Source organism: Melopsittacus undulatus, chromosome 4, assembly GCF_012275295.1.
Source record: "Melopsittacus undulatus isolate bMelUnd1 chromosome 4, bMelUnd1.mat.Z, whole genome shotgun sequence".
NCBI lineage: Eukaryota > Metazoa > Chordata > Aves > Psittaciformes > Psittaculidae > Melopsittacus > Melopsittacus undulatus.
Window position 1 is genome coordinate 19,573,007 of NC_047530.1, and position 21,714 is coordinate 19,594,720.

Below are 21,714 nucleotides of genomic sequence, written 5' to 3' on the forward strand. Positions count from 1 at the left end.
ATTTCCCTTAGACCTGGGCTTGGCAGCCATTGCTGCCTTTGCATATCAAACACCTTTAGCCAGTTTGTGGCTGTGGATGTAGCCACCACTGAATGCGGCAGATAGCCAGGCCACAGGGCTGTGAATCTGCAGCAAGGCTAGTGCTGGTGTCCCAGGAAGACAGGATGTGACGTAGACACAGTATCTCTCCAGGACTTACAGTGCAGCTGTCTAACTATGCTTTGCTGTGCATGGTCCAAGGAATGTGACTGAAATGCAGTGGTGCTGATATGTGAAAACAGTGCAAATTGCTAAAACCAATAAATTTTGAGCTTCAATTTTGCACAAATCTGAAGTGAAAAAACACACTGGTGTTCATAGTATCATGCCTGAAGACATTATTTATTCCATTCATATGGCATGATCCTGTTTCTAATGAGCAGGTGGAAGTACTTGGCAGGTAAATGGTGTAGTCATGGACTAAGAATTAGTTACTGTGAAATTAAATTCTGCACTTCTGTTTCTAATACAAACAGTAATGCGCAAACACAGAGTCTAATATGCCCAGAGAAACCAGGCCTGTCATTTAACTGACTCTGGGAAAAGAGGAGGAAATTAATGCGGTGGGTATGGAAGACAGACCTGACAGAGCAAGAAGAAACAAGAGGCAGAAAAGAAGTGAATGGCTCGATGGTGAGTCAGTGATAATTTTGTTGAGTTTATTCATGTGTTTATTTTCTGGGTGTGATATCCAACTGAAACATCAGTTATACTTAAAGAATGGATGTATTCACATACTGTTAAGTGTTCCTAGCTACTGGGATGCACATGGACACAAACATGACAACATTAAAAGAAGCCTATTATGGCTGCAGGGTCAGTTGTTCAGAATTATGACCATCAGAACAAGCTGATTTCTTGCTTGCTTTGTGCTTGTGCTTTAGAACAGTTTTTAATTATGCAGTAACAGTTTCCTTTTTTTTTTTCTTCTGTAGGGCACTGTTTTGATGCCTGTTTTCTGTGTGCTTTCCAGCCTCGGTTCGGGAGAAGAATTATTGCTTAGGAGATTGCCTGTGGAGGGCATCACCATTACATCTCAAGTGCTTCACAATATTATCAGTTGAGTTTTCACTCCTGAGATGTGCATAATTCCCACAGAAAGACGGTGATAAAGCAGCAAAAGCCAGACGCCATGTGTCTATTACATGGTCTTCCCTGGAGATGACAAGGAGCCTTTTTTTTTCAGACAGCTTAGTATTAAATGCTTTTTAAGGCTGTTCAAAGCAGAGTTCCCACTGGCTTCTGTCACAGCTGTGGATACCAAGTCCTGCATTTCAGAATTCCACGAAGCCAAGCCATTTGCTCAGAAAGAAAAGAGCATGCAAATAATGGTCATTAGGGTTGAATGCAGGTTGATTTACCTGGCATTCTGTGACTGAAGCCCATGTGGAAATCAGTTTCCGTGTAGCCTTCAACTGCTTTAACTTTTATACCTTAATTCCACTTCTAATCTTCTCACTCCTTTTACAGCTTCCAACTCTTGCAACAGCTGAAGCAGGGATCCAGCAGACACTAATCTCCTTTGCCACACAATGCCAAGCTTCTAATTGTTTTTCAAGACTGATACCCATTTGGGCAGTCAGCATGGGTGGGATGCTGGATGCGCACCTGTGCAGCCTTAGCTCATTAAATACTTGGGCTGTTCTGTTCTCCTCCAGCAAACACTTGGTGAAGGGTAGTACAGTGCTGCTTCTGAGTATCCCAAGTCTCCTGCCCTGGGGTTCCCTCTGAAACTGTTACCTGTCCTAGTCCATGTGCTGGGCTAGAGCCAATTCTGTCCCACTCTCCGTAAATTCCTGCTGGATTTATATTAATTTTCCCCTAGTTCACCTGTGTGCTGCCCTGATTCCCAGGCCTTCCCTCCCTGCCTAGTCAGCTCTGTCTTTAGCTCTCAGCCCCAGCCTTTTCTTTCACAGTTGTTCTCTCTGTAAGTAGTTCTGAGTCTTAGTTTCTCCCCATCTTTAGTCTGGGGTTTTTGTGACAATTTTCTGCCAACATTAGTACAGGTGAAGGCTTGTCTCCCCTACCTTCTGTGCTGTGAATGTTAACATAGGTAGCCCAAGTATCTGCAACTCTTGCCTTTACTTTTGCCAGTCCTTTTGGCACAACTTCTACTGGAGCCAAAGATGGGATAATGGTCTCTTGAGGCTGATGACAGCACTACTCTACACAAATGAGTCAACAAGCTACCAGTTTCATACCTCCCCCTTTCTCCTGGTGGGGAGCCTATTTCTATAGTGCTGCCTGACTGCCATGGGTGAGATCTGAGGTCATTTATAAACCTGCTTCTCTCATCCTCTTAAATATGTACCTCGTCTGCCAAGTCACGGATATGTACTTGGCAGCCTGTAATAGCAACTGGAAACAAAACATACACAATACAACTGGAAAAAAAAAAAAAGAAAAGAGTGAGATGAGATGGCTGTAGAGGACAGAGCCAGAGCTGAATTTTCAGGCTGATCTGAGATTTTTTGCTTATCTATCCATGGGCTGACTCTGTTTGCATGAATAAACCTTTAAAGAGTACCTGTAGGAGAATAGTTGCAGTGTTTGGAGGGCTATGGAAATGGGGGTAAGTTAGGGACAAGTTATTTTAAAGAAATTTTCTTTCCCCATTTGTTTTTCATGTGATGATGAGCATCTCAGAAACTACTGCAAAAATGAATGCCAACTTTAAGAGCTGAAAGCACAGGATATGTTCCTTCTGTCTTACTGAACTGACTTATCTAAAAGTCTTAGGTCAAGTATTGTCATCTCTTCAAAGTATATACTGGCCAAGCGCAGCTATGCTAACAAAATTTTCCTAGATTATGTCTGCTTTTCACCTTATAGCTGACCAGATGTACTGAAAAGTGTGGTCCTCCCTCTGTCCCCTTGTCTTTATCTGCATCTCTGCTGGCCCTTCTTTGACTCCACCATGAGCTGATGTAAAATGCTAACTCAACAGAAAGCTTATTTATTTTTGTTGGATTACTATTTTTGACAGCATAGGGAGCCGCCTTGCTGTGGGGACAGAGAAGATAAAGAATCAACACAAGATAAATGTTGTAAAAATTGGTGGGAGGGAGAAAGAATGCCTCTTCCATCAACAACTAGCTATTAGGCTGGCTTAGCTGTAACGTGAAGCCTCACCCTTCATGGGGACTTGACTTCTATTGCCAAAAAGTGCTTTTGTCCCTATAACTTGTACTAATTTTGGGTGCGATCTAAGCAGTACCAGTTATATATAACACTGACCCACTGTGAATGACTAGTATGAGAGATTCTCCGCTTGCAAAAGCAAGTGCTTCACAGTATCTCAAAGATCAAAACTTCTCCCTCAAAAGCAATCTGTCATAGTGTATGGGAATTATTTCCAGGTGCAACTTGAGCTGGTTGCTTGTGTTGGGACCTAGGTCATGTCACAGACTTGAGATGCTGTAGATATACTTTTGAATCCTGTAAAGTCTGAAACTAAAGTATGTTTAACATTCAGAGTGCTGTACAGACATCAGTGCCCACAGCAGAGGGGGCAGGCACAGCTGCCTTCACTGCTGCTGGTCCTGGGCCAGTAACCACGAAAACCTCTGCAGCTCCCACCCCTCAAAAACACAGTGAGCCCAGTGAGTGGCTGTGGAGATGCTGTTGCATGGAAAGTGCTTAATTCTCCTGTTTGGACTAAAATGTTACCCAAGGAAGCTGCTTAGCAAGAGTTGGGAGGGAGCAAAGCACACAGACTGTGAGTCCCAGCCAACAGAGCAGGCTGAAGGGGGACTTCTGTGTTAGAATCTGTGCTTCCTAGGGACAGGAGGCTGTTACCAGGATACTGCCAGAAACAGTGCCTGCCTTGCCCCCTGCTCTGGTGGTCTTCCATGCTACCAGTCATGCTACCGGTGAGTCTCCCCACCTTTTCCAGCTCCATCTTGTTGCTGCCGTTCATGTTTGCCTCTGCAGCAGATCCTGGGGTACATGGGAGGGCTGTATGGGGTGGGCAGGGCAGGGACCTCTCCCACTTCTCCAGTCAGGGAGCACAGCAGCTGGGGACAGTCATTCAGCTATTCATAATAGTGAGAAGCAGCTGAGCTGTATTTTGAAGCTATGCTGTACTACCACCTTTTCTTTTTTTCTTCTGTAGTTCATAATCCCTTGTGTGTAAAATAAAGGTACAGCACCTGCACGGCCCTTTTCATCCAAGAGTTGTAAACCAGTATTGGAGAGATGGAACTGAAGGCTAGAACAGACAAGTTGAAATAACCACTTTTTGTCAAAGGATTAGAGCCATCTCTGTGGTCTAACCATTACATGGGTTGCTGGCTGTGGAGGTGAAATTACTCTGGTGTCCCATATCCAGCACTCTGCTACCAAATTAGATTGAGCAAGAATTGTGGGAGCCTTGCAGCTGGCTGGCTGAATAGTACCTGGCAGAAAGACTTAGAAAGCCTTAAAGCTTCACTCAATTCAAATTTGTGGGCAGAAGGATTTCAGCAATAAGAGCAATTTTGCTTTAAAGGTGACCTGCAAATAGTAGGTAAGGGTTTGCAAGTCTCTCATGTTAATTAAGAAAGGACTAATACCTCTTATTTATTTCCAGGGGATTTTTTTAATGACTATTTTTAAAAAAACATACGGATACTGTAAAATGCTGTTGCAAGTCGTTTTGTCCAGTGTCCTCTGAACCATCTACCTGGTGTTTATATAAACTTCTCAGAATATCAGGAAAATGCATAACATGTTCCTTTCTCCTGACACTTAGTCTCTACAATTACATAGATATTATTAAATAAAAGTAACAATTAGTTTTTCAATGTGTGGCTCCATTTGATTTCTCAGGCTTTATTGATTCACTGGCAATCAAAGAACTGATGTTCATTAGCAAATTTTCAATCATTTATTCATAATTTGAAAGACATAAAAAAGGACAGATACATGTTTTTCTTTCTTTCGCTGTCAACCTTTAATCTCAGAGAACTTCTGTTCAAATAACTCTTACACAAACAACATCTGGGTGAAAAGCAAACTGAAGAAAGATAGAAATTGGCCCATATGCACAGTGCTTGCATGATAAACAACTTGCTGGGCTGAGAACTTGAGTATAGATTTATGACATGTACTCTTTTTTCTGCAGACAGTAAGACCAGGCGTGTGGTACTGGAAAGATGATACTAACACCCTTGAATTTGCAAGGTAAGAAAGATGTTTAGTTTCAAATTATGCAGGTTTAGGCCTTGATACAGCAGTTCCAAGTAAGGTAAAATCAGTGTCTAATATTTTTTTTTACCTGAACATTGACTACAGGACAAATTCTTGCTTTTTCTTTTATTTATTTTTTTTTTTTAATTGAGACTGGAGCTCCTTAACTGATGACTCTCTGTGGCATCACCTTAACAGAGAAAACCAGAAATACACATTTACTTCATACTGCTTTTAAGCCGAACCCACTAAAGGGGAATGGCTAAAAGTATGTGGCAAGTTCTGCCATGTGTCAGAATCACGCACAATACACTGGAACAGCAGTGCTGGATCTGAGGGCCAGATGCCACCCTGGGTGTCTATATGTGGAGGTCCACAGACTGATGTTCTCTTTTGCCGGTGTTACGTTTGACCCTGTGCAATGGTGAGAGCACCAGAGTACTGCAGACCTTTAGGGAAACCACAGCTCTACAGGGGCCAAACTCCACATAACTGTGCTTTGAATGTCTGTGGCAACTGTGGATTAGGACTTTTTAAGGCCATTTAGACCACTGAGGCAGAAAGACCCCAACACTCAAACTGTCTCCCTCCTATTCTCTTCTCAAGTGCAGGGCAGGGAGCATGGTGTAGCACGGCTATAGTGGGCCAGTCATGCACTGCCCGCTGCTGCCGCCTGCCCTGCTGGGCATTTTCCAGACCTTTGTCATGGTGGAAGCAGGCTGCTCACCTCTCTATTGGTCACACACTGCTGTAGGTGCCTCTCATGCTCTGTGTCTCAGCAGCTCTGGCCAGCTTTTCTGTTGAGCTTGGGAACGCTGCTGACTCTGCCCAGTAGCTCTCCAGGGAGAGGTGTGAGCTCCCTGGTGACCTCTGCCTGTCTCTGCCCTCAAAGATCCCAAATAAAAGCTCTGGAATGGAACAGTTTATGTGTAAAATCTTCCTAAAGCCATTCGGGACATTGCTTGAGAAGTTCACATGACAGAGTGCACGTGGTAGCAGGAGATAGAGCAGGAAGACCCAGGGAAACCCCATTACTCTTACTTCTGTATTTTTAAAAGCAGTGTCTCATCCTGACCTTGCCACAACCCAGATGTTTTCTTAGTGTCAGACCTCAGAGTAGATATAGCTTTGTATCATAGGATGTTGACCTTTTTGTACTGCTGCTAGTAATTTAAACTCATACTAATGCATGCCCATACTCTATATTTCAGCTCCAGTCCAGCAGCTGAGAAAAACCTTAAAGAAGTTAAAAATACTCTCTTCCAGGAAATACGTGTAAGGACATTAAAGAGGTATTTCAATTTGACTAGTCTGGCTCAAAATGAAACAAGATCATTTGGGTGGGAATCTTTTTATTCATTGTCTTAGGATCATGCCTGAACAAAGCACATGAAACAGGAAACCAGCTGTCATTTCAACAGGGTGGATGAGTGGTCTGAACGTAAAGACAGAGCCAGACATGCCCGATGTTGAATGCTAGCTCAGGCACTAGCCTGGTATGACTTTGGTAAAGTCATTCAGCATCTTTGTTTCCAGATCACTTAGAATGAGGTAATAATTGTCATCTACTCTAAAGAGTATTGTGAGGTAATTAATTCATCTGTGTAAGGCACTTCAAAGATTAAATTATTATTATTATTAATATTAATTTTATAAATTCATAACACAGTATAGCTGACTTTCATCCATTGCTTAAAACCTCTTTGATCTAAATAATATAGTTGCAATTTATTATATTAGCAACTAAAAGAACAACTTCAGACGCAACCTTAGAGGTGAAATGTGCTATTTCCCTCCACATCCCCAGCCTGTTTTGTGGTAATATTAGCTGAAAGTTAGTTCAGAATACCTGCCAAACACATTTCACTGCCTGTTCCTTTGAAACTAAGTGCAGAGAAGACAATACATACCAAGGAGATAATCTTAATATTCTCAGACTGCAATTAACACTGTGTCCTTAAATGTTATGTATTGGTCAACCACCAGCGTCTTCCAAGATGACTGCAGTCCAAAGCTCCCTGAAAGAAAGCTGTCTGACAAAGAAGGAAAATTGCACATGGTACCCCAGTGGGTACCACACGAATATGTGACGTTAGATGATGTCAAATGTGAGTAATTGCTGGTATTTCGTATCAGCAAGGCATCGCCCATATAAATTAGGGTGCTATTTCTACTAACACTAGCAATTTTTTTGAGGAAGTATTGCTTTTCTCCTGTGTATGTTTTCAGATGCTGCTTTGCTTTTGAAAGACACACATGAGTCACATCACATGTTGTCATTTGAAGAAGTTATGGGGTATGTCATTTAGAGTTTGTTTTGAGAATTGTTTGTGTGTAGCTGGCAGGGGAGGGACCAGGGTGTATGAGAAGTAGAATGTGAAATATCAGAGGTTTAAAATCTCATCTGGAAGGTTCAGTGGAAAACAATACCACATGCATGTTGTCCTCGACATGTGCAGAGAAATAATCTCATCACCTGTTTGAAAGCCTTCCACTCTGTTACCTAAGAGAAGCCAAGAACTTGGGCCTAAATATCCCAAGACTATTACCAGTTTTACTCTAAGTTAAATTCCATGTGAGCCAGCACATCCGCAACACTGTGTGCACCAGGAGTGCTAACATGACTGGGAGTCTGGGTTTCCTTCCTGTCCTGCTGCTGTTTATGTAAGAGCTTCAGGGCTCATTATTTGCTGCTGTCACTTATCAGCATCACTTCTCTATAGGCTATAAGCAGGGAGGCAGCAGGTGGAACATTATTTCTCAAAGGCATATTCCTGTCGTCACCAGGGCCCTACAGTCATTGACTTGTCATTGACTTAGGAATGCATCTCTAGACCTTGTTGAGCCTTAGTCATACTGTCCTTTCAGAAGGAAGAGGTGTCTGAGTTGTATCCCTCTTCCTTTGAAAATTAATGCCACTCTTTCAGTATCTTCAGTGCAGAAAACATTCTTCTTGGAAGTATGTCTAGTAATATCCAATTGAATCAATTCTTTATCATGTTTATTGGACTCTATTAGTAATTCTCTAAAAGCCTTCAAAGTCTTAGTTTGAGGTGTAGTGCTGGCTACAAATATGTCTTATCCACATAGCTAATATTTGGTATTATGCAGGCTCTTGAGCAGAGACTGTTCTTTTTCATAATGGTCTGGTAGTGTCTGTATTTGTAAATCTGAAGACTTCACAGTAACCTTTCTACCTCTCATTTAGGAATGAGAAACTAGATGACTTCCTCATGGCCCTGCTCTTCTACATATCTTTTTACCTGGAAAAAATTGCCCTGGAAAAGAAATACAGATCCTTGAGTTTGTGAGTACAAGACTTGGGGGGTGTAAGTACACAGAGCTTGCCCCAGCAAATTTGGAATCACAGGGCAGTCTTTCATGGCAGAATCAGTGGGAATCTTTGTGTGAATGAGGACTGCTTGATGTACTGGCCTAGTATATCAAATAGTACAGAGAAAAAGCCCTTGGTCTCACCATTTATGTCTCCCATACTCTCTAAGACATAAGTTCCTCTGACTATGTAGAGATAGATTTTCTGGAAGGGTTGGAACTCCACTTTGCCCCAGCTTTGCCCTGAGCAGCATGCACTGTTGTTCACATGGCATAGCATCACCGTAATCTCCCTTTCAAGATGGTGGCAGGATCCAGTTCCTGCTGCAACAGGGTCACCAAATAATGTGGCTTCTCAAGGTAATGCTGCAATTTGAATAAATCATTACTGCTACCACCAACGTTAAATCTGTGTGAGGGCCCTGGATTGAATTACCATCCCTTAATGACATTTCCCAGTATTAACATTAGCATCCAGTCATTTCTGCTTGCAATACAAAGCAGCAAATAGTCACACCTGACTCTGATGGGTGTTAATTTGTGCTTTGGGTCACATCACTTTAATACTTCATTTCTAAATACTTTGCAAAGCAGGTTCAGATGACTCTTAGGTGCTAGAAACATGTTATAACATGAGGAATACATGCTAGGAAAGCAGTTCCCAAGTAAGGGTGTGTGACCACACTTGCTACCTTGCAGAATGGAAGGGGAATAGTTTAGGAGCTGCTGTGTTAGAGGGTTACATGCCATGGGAGAAAGCATTACAGAATTACAAACCATGACTGTAAGAAACTTCAGTGACATTCTGGAGTCTGTAACAGTTTCTGAGAACTGATTTTCTTAAAACACTTAATGATTGCTTACTTCACAATTCATGAAGCTTGGCTATAAAGAGTGGCTGATTTATCTGGATTGAAGACAACACTGTTGGAGGATTGCTGGCCTTAAGGAATTGATTTGCTCTACATCCATAGATGTAGACAGGTGTTTCTTTCATTGTGCAAGGAGTAATTCATAAATAAACCCATCAGCATAGTTTCATACACAAACATCATAGATTCAGTTGAAGTGCTCTGGGGCACAATTTACGAAATGATACCCTTGCTCTTGGCTGGTAGAGGACAAGGAGGCCACTCCATGGATCATGACTCCTCAATATGGATTGTATCATCTACTGGTGTGGCAAATACAAAACCAGACTGAAACAAAGAGAAGTTTGGATCTATTGCAATGTTTCTTGGTTCAAGAGGGCTCTGGTTAGTAGGTATCAGCTATAAGCAGTGCCAGGAGAGACTTTTCAGTGTGTTCTGCCATGCAGTGTTCCCAAAGTGAGTGCCTTTTGGTGGGAAACATGTACTTACTCTCCACTTCTACAATACTGTTTCATTTAAATTCATTGCCTCACCTGGGGGGAAGTGGCTTTCTTGTCAGGATTACCTGCATACTGTACTATGCTAACATCAGAAAAGCTTAAAGAAAAATACCACGCAGAAGCAGGAATTCAGGATATTGATATACTGAAGTATAAATACAAGGAAGGAAAATAAAATGACAGAAGGCAATTTCAGGTCCTATTTAATGTTGAAGTTCATCCTTACTTGTTTTAGCATCTTCACTGACTTGGAGGAGCAGGGAGATACTAACCATGGTGTGAGGAGCTTTCTGATACTCCATCTCTTTTCCTGTTCAAGTAGGAAAAGAGATGCAATAACTTCCCATTTCCTCTGTAATCCACCTGGTCTAATTCTGCACTTGGTATGTGATATACTTCAAATCAAATGTAGCAAGGACTTTTACCTCCTGTGGAGTAAACATCTGGAATGGTCTTCCACTAGAAGCAGTGGGGGCAGACAAGAAAACTACTTTGTTTCTGAAGGTGGAGCTCCGTGAGCTTGTGAAAGGGATTTTATAACTACATAATAGAATCATAATGACATAAAATTACACTGGTGATAAGAATCCTTGGGTTTGTGATATGCGGATGTACTTGAGAGAATGTGAAAAAAATTGCATAGCCATTTGGTTTCCTGTATCTATCTCACATAAATCCAATGTTCAGGGCTGTTGTGAGTGGTCTCCTCTGGATGAAAACTCCCTCCCCCTTCCTTCAAGATATAATTTATATTTATAAATTTTATAGAAGCTTTCTTGCTTTCCTATGTAGAACAGCCTATGTGCCACAAGTAGAGACAGACTGCAGACAAGACCTGCTGGTACCATTTCATGTTTCACATTAGTGATACCTATAATTTGCTCCTAGTTAACTGACAGACAGATTAGTTGGAGACAGGCTTGGTGACCCACCTAGTGCTTTATCAGCCTCATGTTCCTGTATGACAGACACATCCAATGGCCTTGCAGTTCTCGAGCTGCTCTTCTTGTAGACCCTGTGCAACACAGAAAACAGCACTGGTTATTCCTGCTCCTAGTTGGTGTGTTTTGGGATTCCTGCCATTTGGGCTGCCTAACTCAGCTGTTGGGTCTACTTTCGTCCACAGGGAGCCAGGCCTGTTAGCCTGAGTTAGCTTGAACTCCTCAACTGTCTTGAACCTAGCCCACATTGTCTCAAGCAAACATCTAAGACCATCCTAGCTTCAGAAGTCATTGCTTCTGTGCGTTGAACTTTCTTTGGAAGACAAAGTATTGAAAGGGGTTCCTATCAGGATGAATCTGAACATCTTCGACTTCTTGTGTCTTTGTCTTTTGTTGATGCCATGTTGATCCTTTGTAAATCCAAGCCTGAGACTTTCCTGGCTTTTTCTAGATTCGGGAAGATCTTGTAACTAACTTCAAAAATAACCGACCAGTTTTCCAAAGCAGTGGGCATGAGGCATTCCCACACTGCAGACAGCTTGGGAGTATTCACCTCTGAAATAGTGACTCTAACTACAAAAACTTGCCAGCGGTGGATGAGACATGAATGGAACAAGGGCTATTATTTCTGTCCTGCATCTTCTTTCCCTTTTATTTTCTGTTTCTGCTTCCAACCCTTTCATGTCTTTTGGGGAAAATCTGCTGAAGTTTATTAGCAATTATCCAGAGCCCAGAGTAATTGTCCTAATTTATTAAAGATGGATTGTGTAGGAAGCTTTACAGCTGGAGGCCATCAGTGATAGGACAGATAAAACCAACTCTCCTGAGTGTGAAAGGAGGCTGGTAAGTTTTAGGCTAGCAGCACTCCCAGGCACCACCAGATACTCAGGTGGATTACAGGGGAAGCAGAGGAAATAAAAAGCTCTTTGGTTTAGCATTCCTTAGTGTTTGATCTGAATTGGTTTAAAATACAGGCCTGTGGTGGCAGCTGTTCCTGTTTAGAGGCGGTTCCAAAAGCGTTTCTTGTGTGTTTTTGAAGAGGAGTGAGTGCTGTCTCTGAATGAGCCAGACCAACTGCTCCAGGGCACCCGGTGGCAGAGTCTCTGCCTGGAGATAGCTAAATGCACCTCCAGGGCTTTTATGCAGGCTGCAGGAAGGGTTAATAAGCTAAGCAGGATCAAAGACGGGCTGTGGGTATGCAGCTTATAGGTTGTGTGGAGTAAGAAACTGTCTTGTGGCCCACCAGCATTGCCAAGCTGCGCTGGAAGCATCTGAACCCAGGCTTGCCACAGTGGGGTCTCTTCACAGTGGTATCATGCAGCATGTTGGTCTATGTGCATGAAAACGAAGGCTCGCTTCTCAGAGCAGTCACTCTTTCTGGCATCCCTTCTGTCCGAGCACCTCCCCTGAACACTTTTTTCCCTTTTTGTTTTCAACAGGACTATGATATCTTTTGAGAAGACAGAAATGGACAATGTGTTGGAGAAGATAGCAATGTCCAGGATTCACCTTGCCAAGGTGTACTGTAACCTTATCCTTGGACGACGCATGGCACAGCAGTCTAGCAGAAAGTAAGCCAGTCCCTTCTGGGGACTCTCTCTATGTCAAGGGCCACAGCAGCCCAGGGCCAAGGCCTCTGTTGAGTGATACAAGCTAATGCCCAGGGTAATAAATGTCTTGTGAGCCAAGGAGTCACAGAGGACTAAAGGATCATGGGGCAGAGAAGTGTCCTGATCTCCCTGCAGCTCTATCTCATCCTAAAACCAACTCCAAGAGTGGCCACAATGAGTTGCAGCAGAGCTTTGAATACCAGACTGGAAAGCTCTCCCTGGTAGGCAGAAGCCTTGCTATGTATATAGAGCAAGAAATAGGTTCAATGTGAAAGTCAGCAGGGCAAAAATTGGTGCCAGCCCTGGATCTTACCCCTGCCACTTCCTCTTAACTAAACCTTGACAGCAAATGACTATGTTTCTGCTGGTTGCCACTGATCCCTGCCTGAATTCCCTTTTATGCCAAGTATGAGATAGTATAAGACTAGCCTAGTAAGTGAAGGAGACCATGTTCCTGAAGAGTAGTAAGTGAAGGAATTAGAGACAAGAAGAGTTTGTGCTTGGGCATTGGAAGTGTAGGTCTTCTACTTCTTAGTGGGGAAGACAGTGCATGGCTTTTTCAGAATGGTGAAGATCAGCTTCTCTTTAGATGCAACGGTTCCAGCACTGAACTGATAGGGGAGAGAAATCCACAGAGGGAATTAAACAAGAAACTGAAGAAGGCCAGATTGGATGGAATGATGAGCACAAGAAAGGGGGAGTTTTAAAAGGACATGAAAGTCTTATGGTTTAGCCCTGAATGGCAACTAAACACCACAAAAAATGGTTATTGGACGGAGAACGTAATGACAGAGCGATCATGCGCTGTGCTAGTGTTGTGGAGTCCTTTGTCAGCCATCTATGTTCCTGCACAATGTTTCCTTCCCCTGGCAGTAAAAAGGAGCTGGCAGTTACCACCCAGAACCCCAGTCCCATGGGATCTTAGAGCAGTTTCAGGCAGACTTTTTCTGCTGGTTGATGTGAAACTGCTGCCAGTCCCCAGAGGAGTCAGAAACACCTTCACCTGCCTTCCTGCCACCCTCCCTGGGCAACCTCCCTCCTGGCTGGGGTGGGGGAACCTGGGCTTCCTTCTAATCAAGAGGACAAGGTAACCTGTCCCAACAGGGCTTTCATTTTAGTGTGTCCCAGCCCACAAAGTGCTGGGCCCTGAGAATTAAGGATGTGTTCCCTTGCGTCATGGCACATCAGCATTTCACCAGGTACTCCTGGGAGCAGCCTTCTTTGCCAGATCCTTGTTCCCAGGTTCCTATTGAGCAAAAACATCCTCTCAACCTTCTCACTTGTTGGACTGGGAGGATTTCATTGTTTCTGTTGGGTGGCCCTAATGTCTGCAGTTGGAGGAACTTACTGCAGAAAGTAACTTGAATCTAGGAACTGGGAGCAGCTGGATAAAACAGCCTGTTGTATACCGGGCTAGTTAGCTCTGTTGCCTCTTCACTTACTGCCTGCTGGGTGGGAATGTGCAGGATTGAGGCAAGCAAGGCATCCAGTGGGAAAAAAGTGCCAGCATGGGAGTGAGAGCAGAGAGCTGAAACAATTGTATTCTTTAATATTTCCGTCACAGGGGGGTTAGAGGCTGGCAGTGGATTGAGATGTCGGTGTCCAGGCTGTGAAAACACAAAGGTTGTAAAAAAGCTGTGTCTTAAAGCCTGCGTGATGTAAGGTGCTGTATAGAGACCTCACTGAGTTACTCATAACAGGGTGGCGGTAGCTGACTACAGCTGACTTCAGAGTTAGGCTAATGCTGAGTGTGTTATAATATAGGGCACTTCCCATACCATACTGCAATTATATAAGTACAATCTTTTCCAGGCTGACTCAGTTTAGCCTTAAATGTTATCTGGATCCTCCCAGACCATTACATGAACTGCCAAATACAAAAGCTAAAGGACAGAACTGATTACCACTCTTAATTATAAAAGATGGTTGGGAATTTTTTGAGCACACTTTTTTGGATGGGACAGGTCCTTCATCAAAATGGAAACTGTCAGAAAATATACTTTTGATGAGAGTTTTTAACCTGAAAAAAAGTTTAGATTAAATAGCTGAGAAATTGATAATGTGCCATCCCCAGTTTTGCTGTATTTTCTTATAACCCAACTACGTGTTCATGGTGTTGTTCAAGTTTTGCTTTTTGCTTTAATTCACCATGACAACATTTTAATGAAAGCTTATGTTATGTTGGTAAACTGCTTTCTCTTCCAGATCTGCCAAATGTCCATGTGTTCACATGAAACTATCAGTTTTTCATGTAAGATTTTCTCTGGAATTTTAAAAAGGGAGGCTCAGGTGGAGAGCATCTTCATCTTAACCATTTACATGGTTTGTAAAATGCAACATTAAAATCCTATCTTGATACTATCCCAGACTGGAATTTGAGAGAGTTCCTCCAGACCTGTTATTTGTGTACATTAGCATTAGTCCTTTTGTGCCTCCAATGCTGAGGAAGGAATAGGTGTGTCTGGCTTTCTCCTTTCAAGTTGATGGGGATTGTGCAACCTTTTCATGGTGCCAGTTTCCTTATGGGCATTTGTTATAATGGGAAAAATACAGAGTGTTCCCAAAGCTGCAAGCATCAATGGAACAAACATCAAGCCAGCCCTTACTGATCCTTGAAGCTGGCTTGATCCATGAGCAACTGGAGTCACAGCTGTGGTGGAGGGAGCTGTTCAATGGCACATTTCTTCCCCATGTGCCTCTATGTACATCTCATAGATGTCTGAAGCCACTATCACCTTGCATCCAAACGCCATCTTACTACACTGTTTGCTCTTGGCTGTGCTGCCCTCTTCTTTTATGCATGAACTCATCCGACCCCATTCACAGCTCTGAGAAATCAATATGACCATATCACTAGTAATATGATGCTTTTTGCTCATTCTTTCATGTTTCTTACAAGTCCTGTCCTGAAGCTGGTTGCAAGTTTAATGTTTTCCTGACCCTTTCTGTATTTTCCTAGGTAATTAGCAACTGTGCCCTAGACATGGGAGGTACCTCCTAGTTCTACACTTACTTTAGGAAACCTTGCTTCAAGCAGGTCTCTTAGCTTAATACCTCACCCCAGGGAAGAAAGCACGGGGAGAAAGAAGGGTGGAGACCCCTGGCCTTATTTGACTCTAATTATTAGCATTATTTTCTGTTGCTGGCCTCTACATTTAACTCTCTACTAAACTAAGGACTGGTTATAAGACACTGCACAAGCTATGTAATGTTGAAAGGTGAAGTTGGGTCTCACATTTGGGTCTCACATTTAGGTCTCACATTTTAGCTGGAGTCACTTTAGGTTTCTCTGCTCTAGTACTCTGAAGACAGAATAATGTGCTTTACCAGAACTCATAAGGAATCAAAAGCATTCCAAGCTGTGGGAGTTCTGCTTTGGAAAACAGTCAAACCATGCTTGCAGGGTCAAGCTTCTATTCCCTTGCACAATATGTGAAGTGTTGGTGGGATTATGGCTGGTGGGAGCCAGGTAGGGAGATACATGGTCTTCTTTATAAAAAAAAATCAATAAATAAATTTGAGAAGTTGATAAATATTGCTATGGTGCTGAAAGGTATTATCTTCATTATCTGCTTTGTATTGGTGTTTCTGGTGTGATGGCAGCTGGGGGTACCCCGGGTGTGTGGAACACTTAACTTTACCAGGAAAATAAGGGACATGACAGGAGTCATGATCATGGGAGTTGATGTGGAGACAGGCTTTCCTGTGCATCCAGCAGGACCAAGCCAGATCTGTGGGGAATCTGTAGGCTAACAGGGAAAATTTGCTTTCATTTACTTGTGGGTGAGCCGTGCCATCTCCAAGAGAATGGAGAGGCTGCTGGGATGTGTGTGTCACCCTCTGCTTTAATGGCTGTTACCATAATGAACAGTCATTTGGCTTTGTGTGAGAATCTCTGAGCTCAAGTGGGTGGTGAGAGCATCTCTCAGGCTTCCACTGGGCAAATTGCTGCTTCTATAACAAAAGCCCTTTGTCATTCTTGGGCATGTTTTATATTTCTTCTTGGAGATACATCAGGCATCTCCTTCCTAGTTTTCATGTTTAATGACCAGCATTGACCTGGCTTTGTGCCCTCGGTAGCTCTGCTTGTTGCTCTTCCAGTGATGTCAGTAAGAGTTTTTTAATTGACTTCAGTAGGAACTGGATTAGATCAGCACTGACCACTTGAGAGAGGCCCATGCAAAGAGCTCAGTCTAGATAGCATAGCAGGGGAGCCTTGCATACTCATCACATCCAGCTTTGTTCTCTGCCGGAGTTAATTAACTGAGCCATGCAATATTTTGCATTTTCTCCTTCTGAGGCAGTGCAGAAGTCCTGCCTTTCTCTTGGACAATGGGTCTCCACACAATCGTAATGAGGATCTATCAGCAACAACTTTATTGCTCTGGTGAAATGCTAGCTTGGCATAGCCCCATGAGTCATATTCAACGCTTTGTTTAGAGAACTGAAAAGACGACTGCTGCTACTAATTTTGTGCTCTTGTTCACTGCCTTAGGGGAAAACCATCATTGCAGAAAGATCGGAGCTACTTTGAGGTAAGAAAGACAGAAAGATAAATGGAGAGTGTGACTGAGTGTCAGCCCAGAGCATGTCTCTCCCTTGCATATCCAAATGCTCCTTTCCTTTTTGGTTCCCCCAGTAGAAGCAGAAGCCCTTGAATAAAATTTTACCTCTAGGGCCTACATGCCCCTATAAAATACTGTCTCTTTGCCCTTCAGCCCAAGCCTTTTTCCCTTGGAGCCCTCAGCCAGGGAGTTTCATTCCCTTTGTGACTTTTGTACCCCAGGCAGTTCCTACCATAGCCTGAGGTCCCTCTGGGAAGTCTGGTATATGGATTTCTTCTCATTGTTGGCCTCATAGTTTTATCTCTGTAGGTAAGAAATTTTACAGCCTTCTTTCATTTCCATTGCCCTTGGTGACATATCTACATGCCAGTAAGCTATTGTAGCCTGCAAAATACAGCTCCATCAGCCACTTATGAGACTCACAGCAAATTAATACAAAACAGCTGGACCCAAGTTATACTTTGTACTTCGTGAACTTAGAAGCCTTTCTTTGAAAGAGGGGAACTCTGGGCTCAATTCCAAGGGTACACAGCAGTCGCAGCAATGCCATCTTTTCAAGAACAGACTTAGTAGAGATTCTGTTTACTGAGAGTTGAACCACCTTATGCCAGGGATCACAAATGTTAAATAGGAGGGAAAAGATAGATTCTGAGTTTTTTTAATCGTATGCAGACATGTGGAAGTGAGATGCGATGAGTTCATATTTGCTAGTAATATTTTCTGTGATCACAATGCTGTCATTCAGGGTGGGGATCATCTTGTCTACCTGCAGCTGCCCAAACAAGAGCTGTCCAGTCAGACCATGCCTTTTGGCTGCCTTGACAGCCATTGCAGAAAAGAGAAGCTCATCCAGCGGGTGAATTATTGCCTCTTGAGACAGATGTGTGTGATAGGAGCCCCCACAGAATGACTCATCCCATCAGTCTCTTTCCATTGATTATTGAGGGAAACTGGGTGGTGATCTCAGGTTATTGCCTTAGTCTTCTAGCAGCAAGACTAAGCCAAATTGGTTTGAGTTGGGCAAGACTAAATCCATTTGAGCTAACTCTGTTTCTAGCCTCATCTGTCTGCACACCTTTAAAAAAACTCAGCCCTTTCAAATCTTCACTGATGCAGGCATGGTAAAGGTTGATGTCATATGGTTGCTGGAATTTTAGTGCAGTCATACCCAGCTGCACTCTGGAATGCAGTGGCACTCTGGGCTATTTCCCAGTGAAAAAGGGGTCTGTGTTTTCCACTTAGGGCTTGTACAACTTCAGCAGCTATGTGATTTGGCTTGTGTTCAGACGTAAGCACTTCCAAGTGATTCGGGAAGAAATCGGCAGGCTTCTTTTCTCTGATGTGTTCAATCCTGCCTTAAGAGGCAAGAAGAATATTGAGCTGCAGGAACGAGGAAATGGAACAGCTGATGCAAATACTGCACAATTGCTGTATCCAAGGTACACATCTAACACTGTGGTGTGTCCTTAGGGAACCTGACTTGTCAGAATACACTGAACTAACACCTGCATTTGTTTTCTTTCAAGAAAAGGCCGTGACAAGCATCCTTCCATAAGCACCATGATACAGCAGTGCTCACCAGTGCTGAGCACGCTGCTGCCCTTACCAAAGGACAGTGCTCAATACCTCTTCCAGAACCAGGACTGTCAAGCTAGGGATCCTCAACCTTACACGTGTGATGACCTGCCAGACTTCTCTGAATTGTTCACTAACAAGTAAGGGGCTACTTCTCTGCATAAACAAATTTGATAGTGCTATGAGGAAGGATGTCAAACAGCTAGCTGTTCCTCACCAGGAGAGGGGCCATTGGCCTGAGGACTTGGTCTATATAGGAGTTACAGAGGAACAAGAGTGTGAGTCCTGAGAGACCTGAACAAGCCTGAAACTTGCAGAGGTAGCACGCTTGGTTAGCTGATGGCAAAGCAGCTACTGTCCATTGTAGTGCTTCGTTAAAACTCAGAAGTTTCATGGGGAAAGGAAATATGCCTTAACATAAATTTGATCAGAAATTAATCAAAGCCTCTCAAAATCATAGAATCATAGAATAGTTAGGGTTGGAAAGGACCTTAAGATCATCTAGTTCCAACCCCCCTGCCACCAAAATAGGATGTTTATTTTTTTCCTTCTTACGATACATTCCCATTTCATATTTCTTCTTGACTTTTAATTTTTAATAATGTTCTGATCAGACATTACTGATATACTTTATTAAAAATAGTAATTTTACTACATTGTATTTTTCAAATATAATTTGGATTGTAATAGAAATAGGACCTTTTATTCTTATGAAGTCTAAATCTTTCAAGCCTGGGTAGGCTATCTGAGAGGAATTACATTACCCATCCAGCTATGGTTAACAACAGTATCACTACAGGACTTTTTAATGTAGTAACTAATGTAAACAGGACCCCTGTAAATCAGTTTTGCTCTATTGTAATGTATGTAAAGCTTCTTGTAAGGCTTTCCCTCATAAGTCTGCTTTTTCTGCCTGGAAATTAGAATTTGAGAATTGCCTTAATTTGCCAGGATCTTCAGAGTTCTGGCAATCTAATGAATACTACAGCTCTGTGCATGCAAAACCTTTGGACATACCTACAACACATGACCAGTGAGTCTGGTATTTCTTGAGAGTGTGAAATTTGCTACAGTTCACATGTCATTGTTTTATGCATGCTTTGGAAGCTGGGTGCATCCTGAGCGTCTTGGCTTTATAGCTTATGCACAGTCATGTAATCTGTATGCAACAGGGCCAAACTTTCCAGGGAGTGCTGAGCTTCTCTTGGATGTATGCAATTCCTATTGTGCACATGTACACTCCAGACAGAAACATGATGTAAGGTACTGACGGTATAAGCATGGTGATCTGTTTTTAACCTGTGGCAGAGGAGATATTCTCTGCTAAAGGAATCAAGGTTCCTTGCGGGTTTACCTAAGGAACATTCAAATCTGTTCCCCTTTCTCCTGTTTTCCTTTGCTTCAATGTGTCAAGCAGATTAACACGATGTTTCCTCACAGGGTGGGCATCATTGGAGCTCATTGTAGTGAGTTACAATCTCTCATAAGCACATCTGAGGAGAAAAAGGAGGAGGAGGAGGTTGAGCAGGAGGAAACACAAAGGAGAAAAAAGAGTGACTGCAGTTTGCCGCCTCTGGGAAGCCCCCAAAACAGGCTCAGTACTCAAGGCACTGTGCTCTGAAGAGCAGTGGCAGAAGGTGACTGTAAACAGAGCAGCCAGCAGACGTGATATTTGTGTTGAGTGACGTGGTTTCATGTTGCTAAGTAAATCACTTGGAAATTGCAGCTTAAGAAGCCTAACTCATTTGTCAGAGGTGGGGTAGTTCAGCACACAAGGGTGACTGGAAACCTGGACTGTAATTCCTGGTTCTGTCACTAACAGTTCCACCTTCATCTTAATGCCTCCATTGCACCATTTCAGAGATTATTTTACTGACTTATTTTGGGAAGTACTTTAGCACCTGCAAATGGATATGATTATAGATTTTAATGTCAACTCTCTATTTCTAAAGGGTTAGCAAAGCAACCAGGAGATGTGACTTACTACGGTGTAAAAGTTCCTGAAGTTTTGCTTGTGAAGGAAGTTACTTCATTCAATAAGAATTCTTATTCTATTATTCTTATCTATTCTATTATTCTATCTATCTTACCTTCTTATTCTATTTCCATCATCTCTCATTTTGCTCTTGGGTATATGACTCATTGTGAAATAAGTATAGCAAAAAGAAATTCTGTTACTTAAAGTATCTACCAAATTTTCATTTAAGTTTCTATTTTAAATTATGTATATATATTTTTTATTATTTATTTCACATTATTGGGAAAGCAGATTTTAGATGTTCAAACTTAAAATATGCAGTTGGGATATTAGTATCTTGAAACAAAATTAATCCATATCAAGAAATGGTATAATTTTACCTGTAAGACTATCTGTACATGCTGATCATTAGTATCAGGAGGAAAATTTAGGATGAAATCCTGATTTTGTCACAGTTAATAAGAATCAATGAAAAAATAACGGATAATTAAACAGTGAAAGAAAATCAGAAAAATAATATTTCCAGCATTGTTGAGGGGAGAAATTTGACATGTCAGTGATGGTTTGGAAGTTTTTCAGCCAAATATATCTATGCTGGATAAAAATTATACAGTTTTCCCTTGCAATGTATGGTTCAGTTTTTAAAAGTATGGAACTTTACAGCACAATTGTGATGACAAATTTACTTCTGGAGTAACCAGTGGTCCAGGGACTAGATCACTTATATAGCAGGGCCCTGCACTGCCTTATTGAGACAGACACTTGAACTGCAGATTCACAGCTGTTATTTAGTCTCTTCACTTAGACTGGCACATTATATTCATGCCCAGTAGCACTGTGGCCTAGTCTTGTTTTCCATGTGTTGGGTGAATCCTTTTACCATTTGATGAGGCTGTTGTGGCCTACAGTTTCTCTCTCAAGCTTTTCACTAGAAATCTATTCTGGTAAAAAGAAAAATATTTAAAATAACCTCTTGGACATTTTTGGGGATGGAAAACACATATTCTCTCCCAAAGGGGAGACATGGTGCTTTCATTGCAGGTTTTCTGAGAGCTGGGTCAAAACCTGCACAACTGTTTTTACCAGCTTAGCCAAACATGCAAGAGGCAGTTGCGGTATCATTGCCCTGCAG

General features: G+C 42.4%; 1 protein-coding gene across 1 annotated transcript; it reads left to right on the forward strand.

The window, feature by feature from the left end:
* Positions 1 to 5,134: 5,134 nt before the first annotated feature.
* PPP1R36 (protein phosphatase 1 regulatory subunit 36) lies at positions 5,135 to 20,242 on the forward strand (the record flags this gene model as incomplete). Its single annotated transcript, XM_005149675.3, has 10 exons — positions 5,135 to 5,202; positions 6,420 to 6,500; positions 7,195 to 7,316; positions 7,438 to 7,504; positions 8,417 to 8,515; positions 12,294 to 12,425; positions 16,960 to 16,999; positions 18,272 to 18,468; positions 18,556 to 18,744; positions 20,045 to 20,242. Coding segments are annotated over 10 exons (1,176 nt in total), but the record flags the coding sequence as incomplete, so codon positions are not given.
* Positions 20,243 to 21,714: the final 1,472 nt, after the last annotated feature.